This window comes from Brachyistius frenatus, unplaced genomic scaffold (assembly GCF_029030835.1).
Source record: "Brachyistius frenatus isolate BFR_SWC_R1_liver_20210118 unplaced genomic scaffold, ASM2903083v1 Contig_324, whole genome shotgun sequence".
Lineage (NCBI taxonomy): Eukaryota > Metazoa > Chordata > Actinopteri > Embiotocidae > Brachyistius > Brachyistius frenatus.
Genome location: NW_027210923.1, coordinates 237,501 through 253,654, shown reverse-complemented (window position 1 = coordinate 253,654; position 16,154 = coordinate 237,501). Strand labels below are relative to the sequence as shown.

At 45.4% G+C, this 16,154-nt stretch overlaps 1 protein-coding gene and 1 long non-coding RNA gene across 11 annotated transcripts in view; one reads left to right on the top strand and one right to left on the bottom strand.

The window, feature by feature from the left end:
* Window positions 1–16,154, bottom strand: part of LOC138635717 (microtubule-associated protein 4) — a 114,390-nt gene that overhangs the window by 63,462 nt on the left and 34,774 nt on the right. For 8 of the 10 annotated variants that reach the window (XM_069723326.1, XM_069723332.1, XM_069723327.1 and 5 more), the window contains 2 exons: window positions 1,712–1,825; window positions 810–896 (listed from right to left, as the gene is read on the bottom strand). In XM_069723326.1, coding sequence (XP_069579427.1) covers window positions 810–896; window positions 1,712–1,825 — 201 coding nt within the window. Of the gene's footprint in view, window positions 1–809; window positions 897–1,711; window positions 1,826–2,118; window positions 2,257–16,154 lie in introns of those variants that run through there. The other 2 variants (XM_069723336.1, XM_069723330.1) reach the window with 2 other exon arrangements.
* The window catches only part of LOC138635719 (uncharacterized), a 575-nt gene continuing 478 nt past the window's right edge, over window positions 16,058–16,154 (top strand). Inside the window, exon 1 of the long non-coding RNA XR_011312167.1 lies at window positions 16,058–16,154. This exon is cut by the window's right edge and continues 162 nt beyond it. This is a non-coding gene — a long non-coding RNA (uncharacterized lncRNA).

Below are 16,154 nucleotides of genomic sequence, written 5' to 3'. Positions count from 1 at the left end.
GATTCTTCTTTGGTGTAGAAGTGTAGGTCCTGAAGGTCGAGTAGATGAAGCAGGAACTGGAGATACAGAACAGTACCAACATGGTGGTGGTGGGGGGGGGGGGGGGGGCAAAAGCCTGAATGCAGATTCTTGGTCTGTGTCACTCAAGGTGAAGGAGCGTCAGTCATTCATTTATATTAATTTATATGCCGTCACAATGTTCCACATTCTCACATGAACTGTGACAGCTGCATCAGTTGCAGCGATGCTCCACACATCGTGCTCACAAACAACAACGTCAGCCATCTCGGGCTAATATGAGGCTACTTCATAACATTAGTGGGTCAGTCAACAGATTATTGTGTTTCTGTGTGTGAAGGGCATTTTTGAGGTAAAGGTTTTTCTTGCCATGCTTCATTTGATGGACTTATATTTAATTCATTCAGAATCTGATGTTGAGAATAATGAAATTTCAGAAGTATAATTTCTGGTAATGTGACACTAGTGTAGTAGAGTGTCAAAAAGAAAGAAAAAAATCAGCTCTCGTCCGGCTGCTGTTGTCCATGATTATGATCAAATATTAGAGAATACATGTTAAAAGGATAAAAATCCACAGTCCAACAGGTCAGTATGTAAATAATGACAACAGGTGTGTGAACAGGAAACTATTGTATTTGCTGAGTCATGTTTCCCAGTCATGTAAGAGAAGCAGGCGTCAGCTTCACGTTGGAAAAGACCCTCATCAATAAAAATGTGTATTTCCGGTGCTGTTGTTGTTGTTGTTGTTGTTGTTGTTGTGAGGACTGACGCAGTGTTAACGCAGTTGGTACCTGAAAACGCTCCCATCAGGCCCGTGTCCATCCTGTGGGTCGGGCTGGTCTGAGAGCCCAGAGGGTCTGAATAACCTGCCATGGAGGCTGGCAGGAGGGAGGAAGATGAAGAGGAAGAGGAAGGAGAAGACAGATGAAGTCATGAAGGGAGAAGAGGTGAGGATGGAGGAGGTAATAACGGACACAAAGGCATTAATGATGTAGAGCGAGCGAAACAGAGGTCGACAACAAAGAGAGGAAAAGAGAGAGGAAAAGAGTTAAAGACTAAAACTAATTAAATCTGTCTACATTTTAGTAAACAGTAGCTTCACACCACAACTAGACTACAACTCATGTTTAACATTTTCAGCAACAATTTCTGTACATGCATTATCTATATTCATGAATCTAAAGGTTTGTCTGTTTATCTTTGATCCCTGTAAAAACCTCCCACGTGTGTCAAAGTCATTGTTTTCTTGTAAATGTAAAAATAAAGATAAACCCCAGTTTTAGTCCCAAAGAAGTCACTTTTGAATCAGTGTGCAGGTGTGCACACACCTTTCCCTTCACACTCCTGCAATGTGATTGGCTGCTCTCAACACCAAACCTTTTGTGAAATAACTTTTCAGCTCTGGTGACATCACAGGTCAAGTTTTTAGTTGTTTGATTAAAAAAATCCAATAGTCTGATATTCTTGTAAAGGTTAATTTCAAATCTGATGTAAATCAGTGACTACACCTGAGAACAAGTATCAGAAATCACTTTCCTTCTTTATATTTTAGAGCTCCTAAAAGGGCCTCTTAACTCAGCAGCACAGCAGGAAGGCATTCAAAATGAAGTATTACAGCACTCGCATAAAAGCAGCATTTTCTAAATCATTTTTATTCACTTCACTTAATGATCGACAACCTTGACCTCCGTACCTGATAAGAAGTCTGTAGCGAGGGCCTGCTGCTGGTCCAGTGAACGCGGCCGCACCTCTCCCTGTGGCTCCGGGTGCAACGCTGAAATTTGTCCCCCCGAGCTGAGCTTACAACCTGCAGTGGTGACACAACGGATCATTGAGCATTAGTTCCCCCTCCGCGCTGATGATGCGCTGCTGTACAACTCTAATTTAATGATGCGCGAGGCTACTGAAAACACAATCTGTTCAACACACACACACACACACACACACACACACACACACACACACACACACACACACACACACACACACACACACACACACACACACACACACACACACACACACACACAACAGGTATGTATACAACATAAACACTCCCATAGAGAACTCACTCACATAGATGTGCACGCGCACGCTCACCTGACGAATTTCCTCCCAAAGCAAAAATATCCCAGAACAAGTGAGCATTCAGTGGCTTTAGCTGTGTGCTGCTGTCTCTGTCTGTCTCCACTGCAGCCTCAGCTGGCTCTGAGCTACAACCACTGTGAACCCCCAGTCACACACACACACACACACACACACACACACACACACACACACACACACACACACACACACACACACACACACACACACACACACACACACACACACACACACACACACACACACACACACACACACACACACACACACACACAATCACCACACACAGACACACACGCACACAAGAATGCGATCACAGTCGGAGAGTCTGGGTTTGGTGTGGTGACGTTTCACTGTCTGTCTGGTTCAGGTCCCGGGCCCCGCCGGCTAGCGCCTCCCCTCGCACATCCTGACTCCCTCTCTCTCTCTCTCTCTCTCTCTCTCTCTCTCTCTCTCTCTCTCTCTGCTCCTGTAGCCACCCTTCAACTGATGTCCAAGAGGTCCTGATGACGCCACAACCCCCGAGTCGCTGATTTATAGGGGTTGTCTGGATGTGAGAGGTACAAATCGGAGAGACAAGGAGTGAAAAGAGAGAGGAAGATGGCCGAAGAGTTCCAGCGAGGAATGATGTTAAAAAACAGGAGAGGATTAACAGGAAAAACAGGAACGTAAGAAAAACAAAACAGTGATGAATAGAGGAAGAAGAGGCACGATGAATAAGCAGGGAGGAAGTGAGGCAGAGGAGTAATGGAGGGGGGCGGGAGGGGGGCACCGGTGGCAACCCTCTCCCAGCAGCGCTCACAGAGGCTGACGGTGAGGCAAACAGACAGGACGCCACCCAAAGTCACAAATGCTTTCATATATCAGATGCACGAAGGGGCGGTGGTAGGGAGCACCATGTCTGTCTCTCAGAGGACAGTCCGTCGGCGGGGTCAGCCATCGATTCTCAAAGACGTCCTTCTCCTTTACTTGTGCCCGTTTGTCTCTCCGCCGCATAAACACAACTTTGGGGAAATTACAGGGCAACGGAAGGAAGAACAAACACACCTTTATGCCCTGACAGTCATCTGCTCTTTGTTAGGTCGCTGAAGCAAAAAGGTTGTAGGATGTTTCTCCTGCTGTGCTCTGCTGCTGTCCAAGGTGCTGAAATCAGACTGAGCAGCTTTAAAAGGGCAGTCGGGTGCTGCGATGAAGCCATCCAATGTTCCTCCTGATCTGCATGTTTACTCCTCACTGAACCATGCAGCTTGACTGCAATCACATCCTTATTGGAGGCTGTGGCGAGCCAACACAAATACACAACCTGGTAGCAGTGTGGTACTGCAGGCGTCCAGCGTGACAGGAAAACAAGTCTTGGGCAAAATTAGCAGCCGTATTATCAGACAGAGCTGAAACAACTCATCAAAACAGAAGCCTTTTAACTGCATTTTCTGATGTGAGAATCAAATGCTCTGTTTGCCCTCCATCAACCCCAACCACCTCCTGCCAACTACAATTCAGACATTATAAAAGAATGTAATCCAGCGAGCGATTACCTTAAACCAAACATACTTGGAAATAACAATTTAGTAGTATAGAACCTTATTAGCAGGGTTGAAAATCTTTGGGGAATTTATTTTTTATTAATAGGAAGTACATTTAACAGGCTTCTTGGTGGCCAGTTCAAATGATTTAAGGTAGTTGGGTGAGTGTCAGAGGAATATCAACTCACATTTCTCATTTTGTTGTAGCAGTGTTGTTCCAACAGTGGCAACCATCAGTGATGTCATCATCCATCAGTGATGTCATCGTTGGTTTGTGAACGTTATGAATCCTCCAGTTCAGATTCTGTCCGTCACCATCTTTGTTAGTTCGGAGCAGTTTGGAGCAGGAAGTGACCATATTTGGACGAGCTGGGGGAGGAGCCAGAGGTGGATCTGACCGATCTGATTGGAAACCTGACGATACTACGTCCCGCCCACCGATAGCTGTAACCTGACTGCACCACAGGCCTGTCAATCAAACAGACACGCCCCCAAAAACAGGTCTTCTTGAATCTTCTTTTCTAATGAATGAGGGATTATTTTCAGATGGACCTCCAGAAAACTAAGAAGAAGGAGTGACTTTAGCTAACAACACCGAGAGAACTGATGGACACATTTTATTCACTTTGGATTTGATGAGAGAAGTTGAATGGGAGTCTATGGAGCCGGAGGCTTTTTGGAGCCGACCTCTAGTGGCACTCGCTGGTATTGCAGCTGAAGACACTTCTGGATCGGAACCATTTTTCAGACCTGAAGCTACGAACACTTTTATATCCAGCCTGTGGTTGCCAGCTCTCAGCAATGACTGGTGGTAACGATGTTAGACCGGATTCTCATGGAGGTGAAAAAAGTTTGATGTCGTGGTCTCTGTCTTTCATGCACTCTGCAGCTCGTCATTATCATCTGCACCAGACCGGATGTAAAATGAAATTCTTATATAACTGTTATCTTTCTGCGTTTGCCTGCTGTGAAACAAGGGTTTTTTTTTTTTGTGCAAAAGTGGGGCTGAAGTTTTGTTCAGCTCGGTAAACATTTCTGCACCCGAAGCCTTCTTCTAGCTCACACAGATTTTTGGGGAGTTCAGTCGAGTCCACGAGGGAAAATTTCATGCTGGAGTTCACTCGACACACTGCACTGTGTTTAATGTACCAGTCATGAACTGCTCAGCTTGAAAGAGGGAGAACTGTGAGCCAACACATGTGAGAGTGTGTGTGTGTGTGTGTGTGTGTGTGTGTGTGTGTGTGTGTGTGTGTGTGTGTGTGTGTGTGTGTGTGTGTGTGTGTGTGTGTGTATTAGACAGTGTGTGTTTTTCTTGGAAGGTGTCCCATGAATTGTTCCTCGTAGGTGAGTCAGTGCCCGACAAGAGACTCATTACAGACTCTTCACTCATTAAGACTACTTGACCTTTATCAACTGTCTCCTTCCAGAAAAAGATCAGCTCGACTGGGCTTGTGGAGCAACACTGAACTCTGGCAGTAGATTTCCACTGAAGAGCCAGCGATACACAGATAAAGTCTAAATCTGACCCTATAATTCACAGTAAATATTACTGCAAAAATATCCTCCCAGTTCCTGTGAAAAATCTGATTTTTAACACATCTTATGTGTGTGCCAGTTTCTCTATGTGCAGCAATAAAGAGTGTCAGTCCTTCGTCTCCTCATGTCCTGTCATGTCCTGTCATGTCTCCTACCACATGTGCGAACAGGTTGCAGGGCGTCATCCTGGTCATCATTCTCTCTCTTCTATTCTCTTCTCTCATTATTATTAATTATACTTAGACTTTGTGAATCTGTTCAGGCCTTTTTGCCAACTCAAAAGGCAATTTTAAACCAATAAATACAGATGTATTTATTTACAGATGTGACACGTATGAACTGCAAGTAAAAGGAGAAAACTATTACTAAAAACAAACTTATTGAATCATAGTTGGTTGTGCAGACCAACTTAACAGACTTCCTACAGCATAAAAGAATCACACAGAAGTTGCAAAACTTAAAATGCCTTAGCTTAAAGAAGTTCAGTCCTGCTGGGGTCGTAATGCTGATTTTTAAATATATGAGAATCCAAAGTTGGGAGTTGTTGGCAGAGCAGTGGTGAGAATTGGTTTGAAATAGACCCATACTGGTGAATTTAAGCAGGACAGCCTGATAAGCCAGTCAACACTTTTTAACAGCACATGGGCATCAACCACAGACTGTTTATAAAAGTGTTCTGGGTCTGTAAAATGGTTCTGATCCAGAATTATCTTCAGCTGCAATACCAGCGAGTGCCACTAGAGGTCGGCTCCAAAAAGCCTCCAGCTCCATAGACTCCCATTCAACTTCTCTAGTGAAATTTACAGTCAGCTATCGGTGGGCGGGACGTAGTATCATCAGGTTTCCAATCAGATCGGTCAGATCCACCGCTGGCTCCTCCCCCAGCTCGTCCAAATATGGTCACTTCCTGCTCCAAACAGCTCTGAACTAACAAAGATGGTGACGGACAGAATCTGAACTGGAGGATTCATAACGTTCACAAACCAACGATGACATCACTGATGGTTGATGACATCACTGGTGATTGATGTTTGGCATCAACCTGACAGTATCTCACCTGCTGTTACCATGCAGGTGTATCACGTGTCTCACCTGGATAAGATAACATGCTTCGGTAGTGCAAGTGTGACTTCTGCCACATAGTTATAAATCAGATCCTGAGTGATTTAAATCTCCAGTTTGTTTCAGAGCTGCTGCTGCTGGGGGCTGCTTGACCTCGGCGTGAGGACAGAGAACGGCGAGACGGACTGGAGCCGCTCTCAGTTTGACAGATCAGCTCCCATCGTCTGGGGGGAATTTGTGGACACACTCTACTTGGTTGTAGCCGCACTGATGTGGACGAACCGATGTGCATGCACACACAATAACACAACGATGCACACACTCATGTTTAGAAAGAGAAACACACACACACACACACACACACACACAACATGGGGGAAGACAGACAGCCTCAGAGTCAGGGGATGACACTTGGCTGACCTGACAGAATATAACAGATAAATATAGCCAAGAATGAACGAACACACACACACACACACACACACACACACACACACACACACACACACACATGCTCGTGCATAGACATTTCTAGAAGTGACGCTGGAGCCCCGTTCGGGTTGTGCAGAGGATGACTAGCAGATTTCGGAGGAGCTGAGGAGGTGGTGCAGGGGGGAGCTGTCAGTCAAACTTTTTTATGATCTCTGCCAACTAAAACACGACTCAGGCGACAGTTAGATCAGAATTTTAACATATCACGTAAAATTGGCAAAGTAATCAGCGACTAAGTGATTTATTTCCTTCAATCATCCAACCCCTCGACAAGGTTTGCATTTAACATAACAGCCACACATAAATAAGATCTGCTTATGTTGTGGCTCCATGTCCACTAAAAGCATTTCAGAATAACAGGGTCTTCTTCAGCAGGCACATGTACAATATCAAGTATTTTAGAGACGACATTTTTTAATTTGTTTTAGAAACTCAAATACAAGTTTATGTAGTTGTATTAACGTTGTTACTACATGTTTTTTGGCTCTACTTGAATATAATTTTGCTGCACCTGACTTGATAATGTTAATGTTGGTAGCCTCGGTAGCTGCAGTGGCTGACAAATATACGAGGACTTTTGTTTGTCTGAATATGATTATCCTTTGAATGCTTGAGTTTGCCATCTTGTTATTTTGGAGCAGGAAGTGACCATATTTGGACGAGCTGGGGCGGAATGAGTGGGGGATCTGACTGATCTGACTGGGAACCTGAGGACACTAAACCCCGTCCACCCCAGGCCTGTCAATCAAACTAGACACGCCCCAAACATAGCTCTTATTGAGGCCAAATATCGAATCAATTATGGAATTATTTTCAGGAGGACGACCAGAACACCAATCGGCAGGAATCATTTTAGGACACCGGCATGGCAAGTACAACAAATTTGTATTTTGTATTTCATGAGAGAACTGAATGGGAGTCAATGGAGCCGGAGGCCTTTTGGAGACCTGAAATGTTCTGATCTTTTCACATGTATTGGTGAAGATTCAGATATTCTAGTTGCAGCAGCGGTGTTTACTCTGACCTGCTGACTGAATGCTAAAATCACTGCAAAGTAAACAAATGTGTAGTCACACAATGAACTGCTCTCATTTTTAAGATGTGTTTTAGATGTGACGTTTGTCTTTTTTGAGATTGTAAAATAAATTCAAACTAACATGCAGCTGATCCTAAAACACAGTTTTTCTCATAATTTATTTCTAAGGAGAACGAACCTGCTGCCAATCACTAGCTGACCCCGCCTTGTTCACTGTGTGCAGAATTAAATGCAAAACTACAAGGCTCTCCAAAGTCAAGTCATGAGATGGGACTGACCTGTCATTCAGGAAATACTGACAAAAATACAACAAAATTATACTCGTAGAAAAGGATGAGGAACACTGAATTCTGACAAAGGGCCCGGCCCGAGACAAAGGGCCCGGTCAGAGACAAAGGGCCTGGCCTGAGACAAAGGGCCCGGTCAGAGACAAAGGGCCTGGCCTGAGACAAAGGGCCTGGTCAGAGACAACATTATGAATAAGTGAACAACTAGAAGGCAGGTACTTTCATTTCCAGCCTTAATACGCCCAATCAAGTGAATTACTTTGATTGTTTCGGCAGTTTACAGTCACTTTGTACCAAATCTGGCTGTTTTTTAATCTACTTCCACCCCAGATTCAGACATCCTACGGTTTGCTTCACCAAAACTGTCTAATCTGGGATGAGCTGGCGGGACGTGCTGAAGTCCTGCAGCTGTCCTCCAGCTGACCTCTCCGCCCCCACCTCCCGCCTCCCACCCCCTCTCCCTGCTCCTCTGCCTTAGCTCTTCCACCGACTGGGTCACCGCTGTTTCAGGACCACGGGCGCACGGTGACGGTTCACCGGGAGGACAGACTGCTGTTCTCCAGCGAGGACACACATCCAGCGTCCCGTTGATTCAGCTCCACTGCAGCATTAATCATGGAGGGTGACTCAGGCCACCTTTACTGTACCTGGACCTGTCCTCTCAGAGCATGAATGTACAACAGACCGGCTGTCTCCTTGTAGAGGAATGAAAGTTTTATTGCGACAGTACCTCATTCACTCCAAAGGGAGTGAGAAGAGAGGGAGAAGGAGGAGCATGGTGAGGAAGGATGGCGTCTCGAAGGTTGCTGTCTGGTAACTGCCACACGGTCCCAGCCGGGCCACCGCTTTAATTCCTGGAGGACTTCCTGTACTGAACAGTTGGTGACATATAGAAATGTCCTCCAGGGGGTCTGAGTGTTGTATCAGACAAAAGCTTGGCCTGGTTTTATTTAATCTAGTCAGCAGCCTTGCCAGTGTTTCACTTTTACAACTCCGCCTGCAACTGTGGAGAAACATGCGTCTTCAACAGAACGCCTCCACCCACATGTACAGGATGAGCTACTTCACTAAAAGAAGGCATTTTGATGCTGCACTTCTTGACGTAGACAGTTTACAAAACACACAAGACTGAGAGGTTCAAAGCAAACGTCTGTGACAGCATTAAGAAAAGTTGAGACCAAACATCAATGCTGTTTATAAAGTACAACTGCTCGTATCACATCAAGTTAAAATAAATGTGGCAAAAAGAGGCAGATGAACACCAGTTAGGGCCGAGTGGTACATCAACTTTCTAACATATATCCATATATTTTCAAGCAAGATGTACAATGAGGCAATACCGGTCATATCAATATAGTTTGATATATACACTCACCGGCCACTTTATTAGGTACACCTGTTCAACTGCTCGTTAACGCAGATCAGCCAATCACACAGCAGCAGCTCAATGCATTGAGGCATGTAGACATGGTCAAGAAAACCTGCTGAAGTTCAAACGGAGCATCAGAACAGGAAGAAAGGTGATTTCAGTGATTTGAAGGTTGTTGGAGCCAGATGGGCTGGTCTGAGTATTTCACTAACTGATGATCTACTGGGATTTTCACCCACAACCATCTCTAGCTTTACAGAGAACGGTCCGACAAAGAGAAAATATCCAGTGAGCCGCAGTTCTCTGGGCGAAGATGTCTCTCGTTGATGCCAGAGGTCAGAGGTCAAAGGAGAACAGCCAGCCTGGTTGGAGATGATAGAAAGGAAACAGTAACTCCAATAAGCACTCGTTCCAACCGAGGTATGCAGAAGACCTGAACAACACCTGGAAGTTTGAAGCAGACGGACTCCAGCAGCAGAAGACCATCCTTCAAATGTCAAAGACAGCGGTTCATAAGAACGAGGTCAAGCAGCAGACATTAGGGACAACAAAGCTACAGACATTAGGGACAACAAAGCTACAGACAGGCAGAGGACCAAAGTGACTCTTCGCTCACCGGGATGACCGCCAACTCATTCCAAATGTGACTCAACAACCGTAGGATGACATCAAGTGACCTCCAAAAAGAACGGCAGATGGCAGCTGGGGTGAAGAGGACGGCGAGGACGGTCAGAAACAGGCTCCTAGGGGCTGAAGTCCTGCAAAGCTGAGGTTTCGAAAAGACCATAAGGATTGGGCCATAGAGGACTGGAGGAAGGTCATCTTCTCTGAGGAGTCCAATGTTCAGCTTTGTCCAACACCTGGTGGTCTAATGGTTAGACGGAGACCTGGAGAGGCCGACGAGCCACAGAGTCTCCACCTCCTGTGAAATGTGATGGAGGATCGGTGATGATCTGAGGAGCTTCAGCAAGGCTGGAATCGGGCAGATTTGTCTTTGTGAAGGACGCATGAATTGAGCCGAGGACAAAGTTGTCCTGGAAGAAAACGTGCTTCCTTCTGCTTTGACGATGTTCCCCAACTCTGAGGAGGGTTCTTCCAGCAGGACGATGCTCCATGAAACACAGCCAGGTCAGTGAAGGTGTGGATGAAGGACCACCAGATCAGGACCCTGTCATGGCCAGCCCGATCTCCAGACCTGAGTCCCATTGAAAACCTCTGGAGCGTGATGAAGAGGAAGATGGATGGTCACCAGCCGTCAAACAAAGCCAATCTGCTTGAATTTCTGCGCCAGGAGTGACATAAAGTCTCCCAACAGCAATGTGAAAGAGGTGGAGAGACGCCAAGACGCATGAAGCTGTGATTGGAAATCAAGGTGATTCCACCAAATATTGATTTCTGAACTCTTCCCAAGTTAAAACATTAGTATTGTGTTGTTTAAAAATGAATATGAACTTGTTGTCTTTGCATTATTCCAGATCTGAAAACACCATCTTTTTTGTTATTTTGACAAGTTGTCATTTTCTGCAAACAAATGCTCTAAATGGCTATTTTTATTTGAAATTTGGGAGAAATGTTGTCAGTAGTTTATAAAATAAAACAAACATTTTCATTTTACTCAAACACACCAATAAATAGTAAAACCAGAGAAACTGATCATTTTGAAGTGGTCTCTTAATTTTTTCCAGAGATGTATATATATATATATATGAGACGACGGATGTTCTCCTGAGGGATCTCCTCCCAGACCCGGATCAAAGCATCGGTCCACTCCCGGACAGTCTGCGGTGGACGTGGCGTCAGCGGACGGAACGAGACGCGATGTCCCGGATGTGCTGGATTGGATTCAGGTCTGGGGGACGGGCGGGCCGGTCCGTAACATCGATGCCTTCATCGTGCAGGAACCGCTGACACACTCCAGCCACATGAGGCCGAGCATTGACCTGCATCAGAAGAACCCAGGACCCGCTGCACCAGCAGATGGTCTTCAACGGGTCTGAGGATCTCATCCCGGGACCTAATGGCAGTCAGGGTACCTCTGGCTAGCACACGGAGGGCTGCGCTGCCCTCCGAAGAAACGCCTCCCCAGACCGTCGCTGACCCGCCGCCGGACCGGTCCCGCTGGAGGATGTTGCAGGCAGCAGAACGTTCTCCACGGCGTCTCCAGACTCTGTCACGTCTGTCACATGTGCTCAGTGTGAACCTGCTCTCATCCGTGAAGACCGCAGGGCGCCGACGGAGAAGCTGCCGATCTCGGTGTTCTCCGGTAAAGTCCGGTCTCCCCGCACGGTGTCGGGCTGTGAGCACAGACCCCACTTGTGGACGTCGGGCCCTCGTACCGCCCTCATGGAGTCTGTTTCTGACAGTTTGAGCAGAAACATGCACATTAGTGGCCTGCTATATATATAAACCATATATACTTTGTTAGCAGCTGTCTGTTTGATTGACAGGCCTGTGGTGCAGTCAGGTTACAGCTATCGGTGGGCGGGACGTAGTATCGTCAGGTTTCCAATCAGATCGGTCAGGTCCACCGCTGGAGGATGTTGCAGGCAGCAACATCCAGCTCGTCCAAATATGGTCACTTCCTGCTCCAAACAGCTCCGAACTAGTAAAGATGGTGACGGACAGAATCTGAACTGGAGGATTCATAACGTTCACAAACCAACGATGACATCACTGATGGTTGATGATTGGGGTTTCCATGGTGCTGAACAGAGCCTCACATTCATCACACCCCATTTATTACATGTACCATTATCACTCCAGGAGGCAGAGGAAGAGCTGTCGTGTATTTGCAGACTAGAGATGGTGAGAAGTCCACATGAGGCCGATGCAGTGATGAACACAGTTTAATGTGAGAGGACGATGTGACAGACTGAAGAGAGGCAAGGTGACAACATGTCTGTGTGTGTTTGTTTTGTGTGTTCATGGTTCTGCGGGTGATTGATAGGACCTGCAGGTAACACACACACACACACACACACACACACACACACACACACACACACACACACACACACACACACACACACACACACACACACACACACTCCTTGCCTCCTTGTCTGAGTCTTTTGTTATGTCATGTGTCTTCCACACCTTCTCGTCCTCGCCTCAAACAAAGCTTGTTTGTAAAGCTTGTCCTAAAAGAGGTAAAAAACGAGGCATCCCTCTGCTGCTGTTTTAATCACACTAACGTTTTCTTGATCTTCACATCAGTGTTTTCTAGTTTTTATTGGCGGAATTAAAGAGCAGAGACAATGCAAAGGATTTCTGACTGACTTCGGTGGTTTGTTCACTCAGTTTATTTGCATTTCCAGTTGTCGTGCTTTCCAGCACTCCTCGCTGTCATGGAGCACAATTCAGTGTATTGAGCCGAGCGCCGGGGTGTGTGTGTGTGTGTGTGTGTGTGTGTGTGTGTGTGTGTGTGTGTGTGTGTGTGTGTGTGTGTGTGTGTGTGTGTGTGTGTGTGATGGTGTGTGGGTGGCAGGGTGTGGGTCATGGGGGGGGGCTGCATTTAGCTCCCAGCAGCAGGGATTGTGCAGTAAGTGTCAAATCAACAGATGAAGTGAACAAGTGCACACTTCAAAGTGCAGCAGAGAAGCTCACCGTGTTGATGTTTCCCATCCAGAGTGTTTGACACGTGGAGCTCAAAGGCCTTCACACACACACACACACACACACACACACACACACACACACACACACACACACACACACACACACACACACACACACACACACACACACACACACACGAGAGTCAAGATGCACATTCAGAGAGAAACACACACCTTCATGAGAAGCGCTCACACATTAAAAGCTTTCTGTCTCCAGAGACTTCACTCAGGGAGGAATTAGTTTTTTTTCCAGCTCAGGGATTAAAGCTGCATCATGAATATTTAAAGGAGATTTATTCCACATCCCCACCAAATCACTTCTTCAAGTAAAACAGGACGACAGCGTGAGTTTATCAAATTATCCAAAGATGTGCTCAGCTGAAAGTCAACGTTACGCTGTTCAATCAAATAAAAAGAAGATGAGTCGGACGGTTCAAAGGCTACGAATAATTTCACAACAAGTTTCCAACATTCTCAGTTAACACGTAGAATTAGAAAACGTGGTTCACGCAGGAGGCTGACAGTCATAATATCTGACAACAAGACCAGTGTCTTTGTGAGGTTGTAATTCTCTATCAAATATTTACATTATTTCACCATGAACACCTGCTGGTTGGTTGTGTCGGCAGTAGTTGATTCCCAACATCATCACATCTGTTCAGAATACCAAACATACATTTAAATAACTTCTGATACAGTCTTTCAAGTGTGACTTCGCTACCTTATGTATTTTTATTGACCAATGCAACTGCACCCTTCATTTCCTGTGAAAAACCATCAACATCAGGACGCTGCAGACATTTGTCGTCCCTCTTTCTTTCTGCCTCCACACGATCAGCTTTCCAATAAAGTAAAACTGACAACGATAATCCTAGAAAACAACAACATTGAAAACCAAATATGAAGCTCACTGCAGGCAGGAACCAGAACAATGTCAGATGGTGCCGGTTACAGTAGCGTTGCATGACAAAAAACACTCTTCCTCCAGACAAACGGCCTTCTGCACCACCATGCAACCAAACATCTAGTGGAGGCACAGACTAGATAAAAGTGTTCGTAGCTTCTGGGTCTGAAAAATGAGGCCTTAAGCTGCAATACCAGCGAGTGCCACTAGAGGTCGGCTCCAAAAAGCCTCCGGCTCCATAGACTCCCATTTAACTTCTCTCATCAAATCCAAAGTGAATAAAATGTGTCCATCAGTTATCTCGGTGTTGTTAGCTAAAGTCACTCCTTCTTCTTAGTTTTCTGGAGGTCCATCTGAAAATAATCCCTCATTCATTAGAAAAGAAGACTCAAGAAGACCTGTTTTGGGGGCGTGTCTGTTTGATTGACAGGCCTGTGGTGCAGTCAGGTTACAGCTATCGGTGGGCGGGACGTAGTATCGTCAGGTTTCCGATCAGATCGGTCAGATCCACCGCTGGCTCCTCCCCCAGCTCATCCAAATATGGTCACTTCCTGCTCCAAACAGCTCTGAACTAGCAAAGATGGTGACGGACAGAATCTGAACTGGAGGATTCATAACGTTCACAAACCAACGATGACATCACTGATGGTTGATGACATCACTGATGGATGGGTGGAGGTGAGGAGAATGAATGTCTTTGTGAAACTTAATGGGCGTATTGAGATACTTCAATGTGGACAGACAGACAGACAGGCAGGCAGACAAGACAGGCAGACAGACAGACGGGCAGATGGATGGATGGGCAGACGGACAGACGGAGTCGTCATGCTGCTGCTGTGACCAAAAACAGCCGGTGATGTAACACCTTCATTAATATGTTCCAACAACAAGACTGAAAGCTTGCAGGAGGGAAACTTCTCAAATGAGACACTGAATGTCGAAGACGCCTTTAAAACCCTAAATCATCTAAACTTCCACGTAACATTTTGCCTTGGTGCCAATCCAGCTTTACTTCTCCTGAGTGATCACTCTCATGTCTCATTTTTCAAGAAAACACCAAAACAGGAAAAAAAAAATGAATCCTGGCAACAAGCTGTATTAACTTTATCTGTAGGCTGCAGCACAAAGTAGGACATAAAAACAATAAACACAAAGCAGACAAATAAGAAGCTATTTAACAATGTTAATGTTTTTTTCATCAGTTTCCTCACAAATATCTGATGTTTTCACCTGTGGTCATTTTTCTGATGTCATGAGCAATCAGAAAAGGCTCATATGAATTATTTATTCTTCACAAGTTGCTCCTGTCAATCTTAGTAAAAGATACTTCAGTCTATCTCCGAGTGTCTCCAACACAAACACTTCCGACGGCCCATGTTGCTGATCAGGTTGGAGAAATAGTTGTATTTGTAGTTGCAGGATTTATTTAGTTAAGCCGAGGACGAGTTGAACAAAAGCTTTAGAAAAAGGAGCCGAGGTTCTATGAAGCGGTGTTTGGATCCAGACTTCAGTCAGACAGTGATTTGGAAGAAGGAGCTCTAAAACGCTGCACGCTGGCAAACCTTTTCACAGAAGTCCCTTTATTTATTTTTCTCGGTGTATTTTTAAGCCGCTGCAAAAAAGGCAAAAGCAATTACTGGTTTATCTATTTTCTCTCCCTAAAAAAAGGAGAGTAATAAAAAATGTGTTTTGTAACCAAAGAGGCTCACCTCTCAGCAGCAATAGAACATGATTTCTCTGCGGCGCACACTAATCTCTGAGCTTTACACTGAAACACCCGACGCCTCTAAAGGTTACAGTCACCATGACAAAGCATCCTGTTCTCTCAGAAAGCTGCTCAGATATAAGAATGTGTGAAAAACAGAGATGATACTGCAAATAATATGAAAGGCTGTGAGAGAAAAGCAGCAGTTAGACATCAAAAAGAAGGTTTTAGTGCAGTTCGGTTAGAAGAAAGAGAAACCAACAGCCAGGTGTGTTATATTCCGGTTTATTAGCACAAGGTGCAGACAGGAAACAGAGAGGCACGTCTAGAAGAAGGAGAACCAACAAACACAGAAGGGCTGCCACTGAAACACTCATCAACTTCTCCTTCAGCAAAAAAATCATTCACAGATAAACTGCAGTCAAATCTCTACTCAGCTGTTGTTGCGTCTGTAGCCGACATTTAACCTCTGAAAATATCTTAATGGAGGTCTTTAATT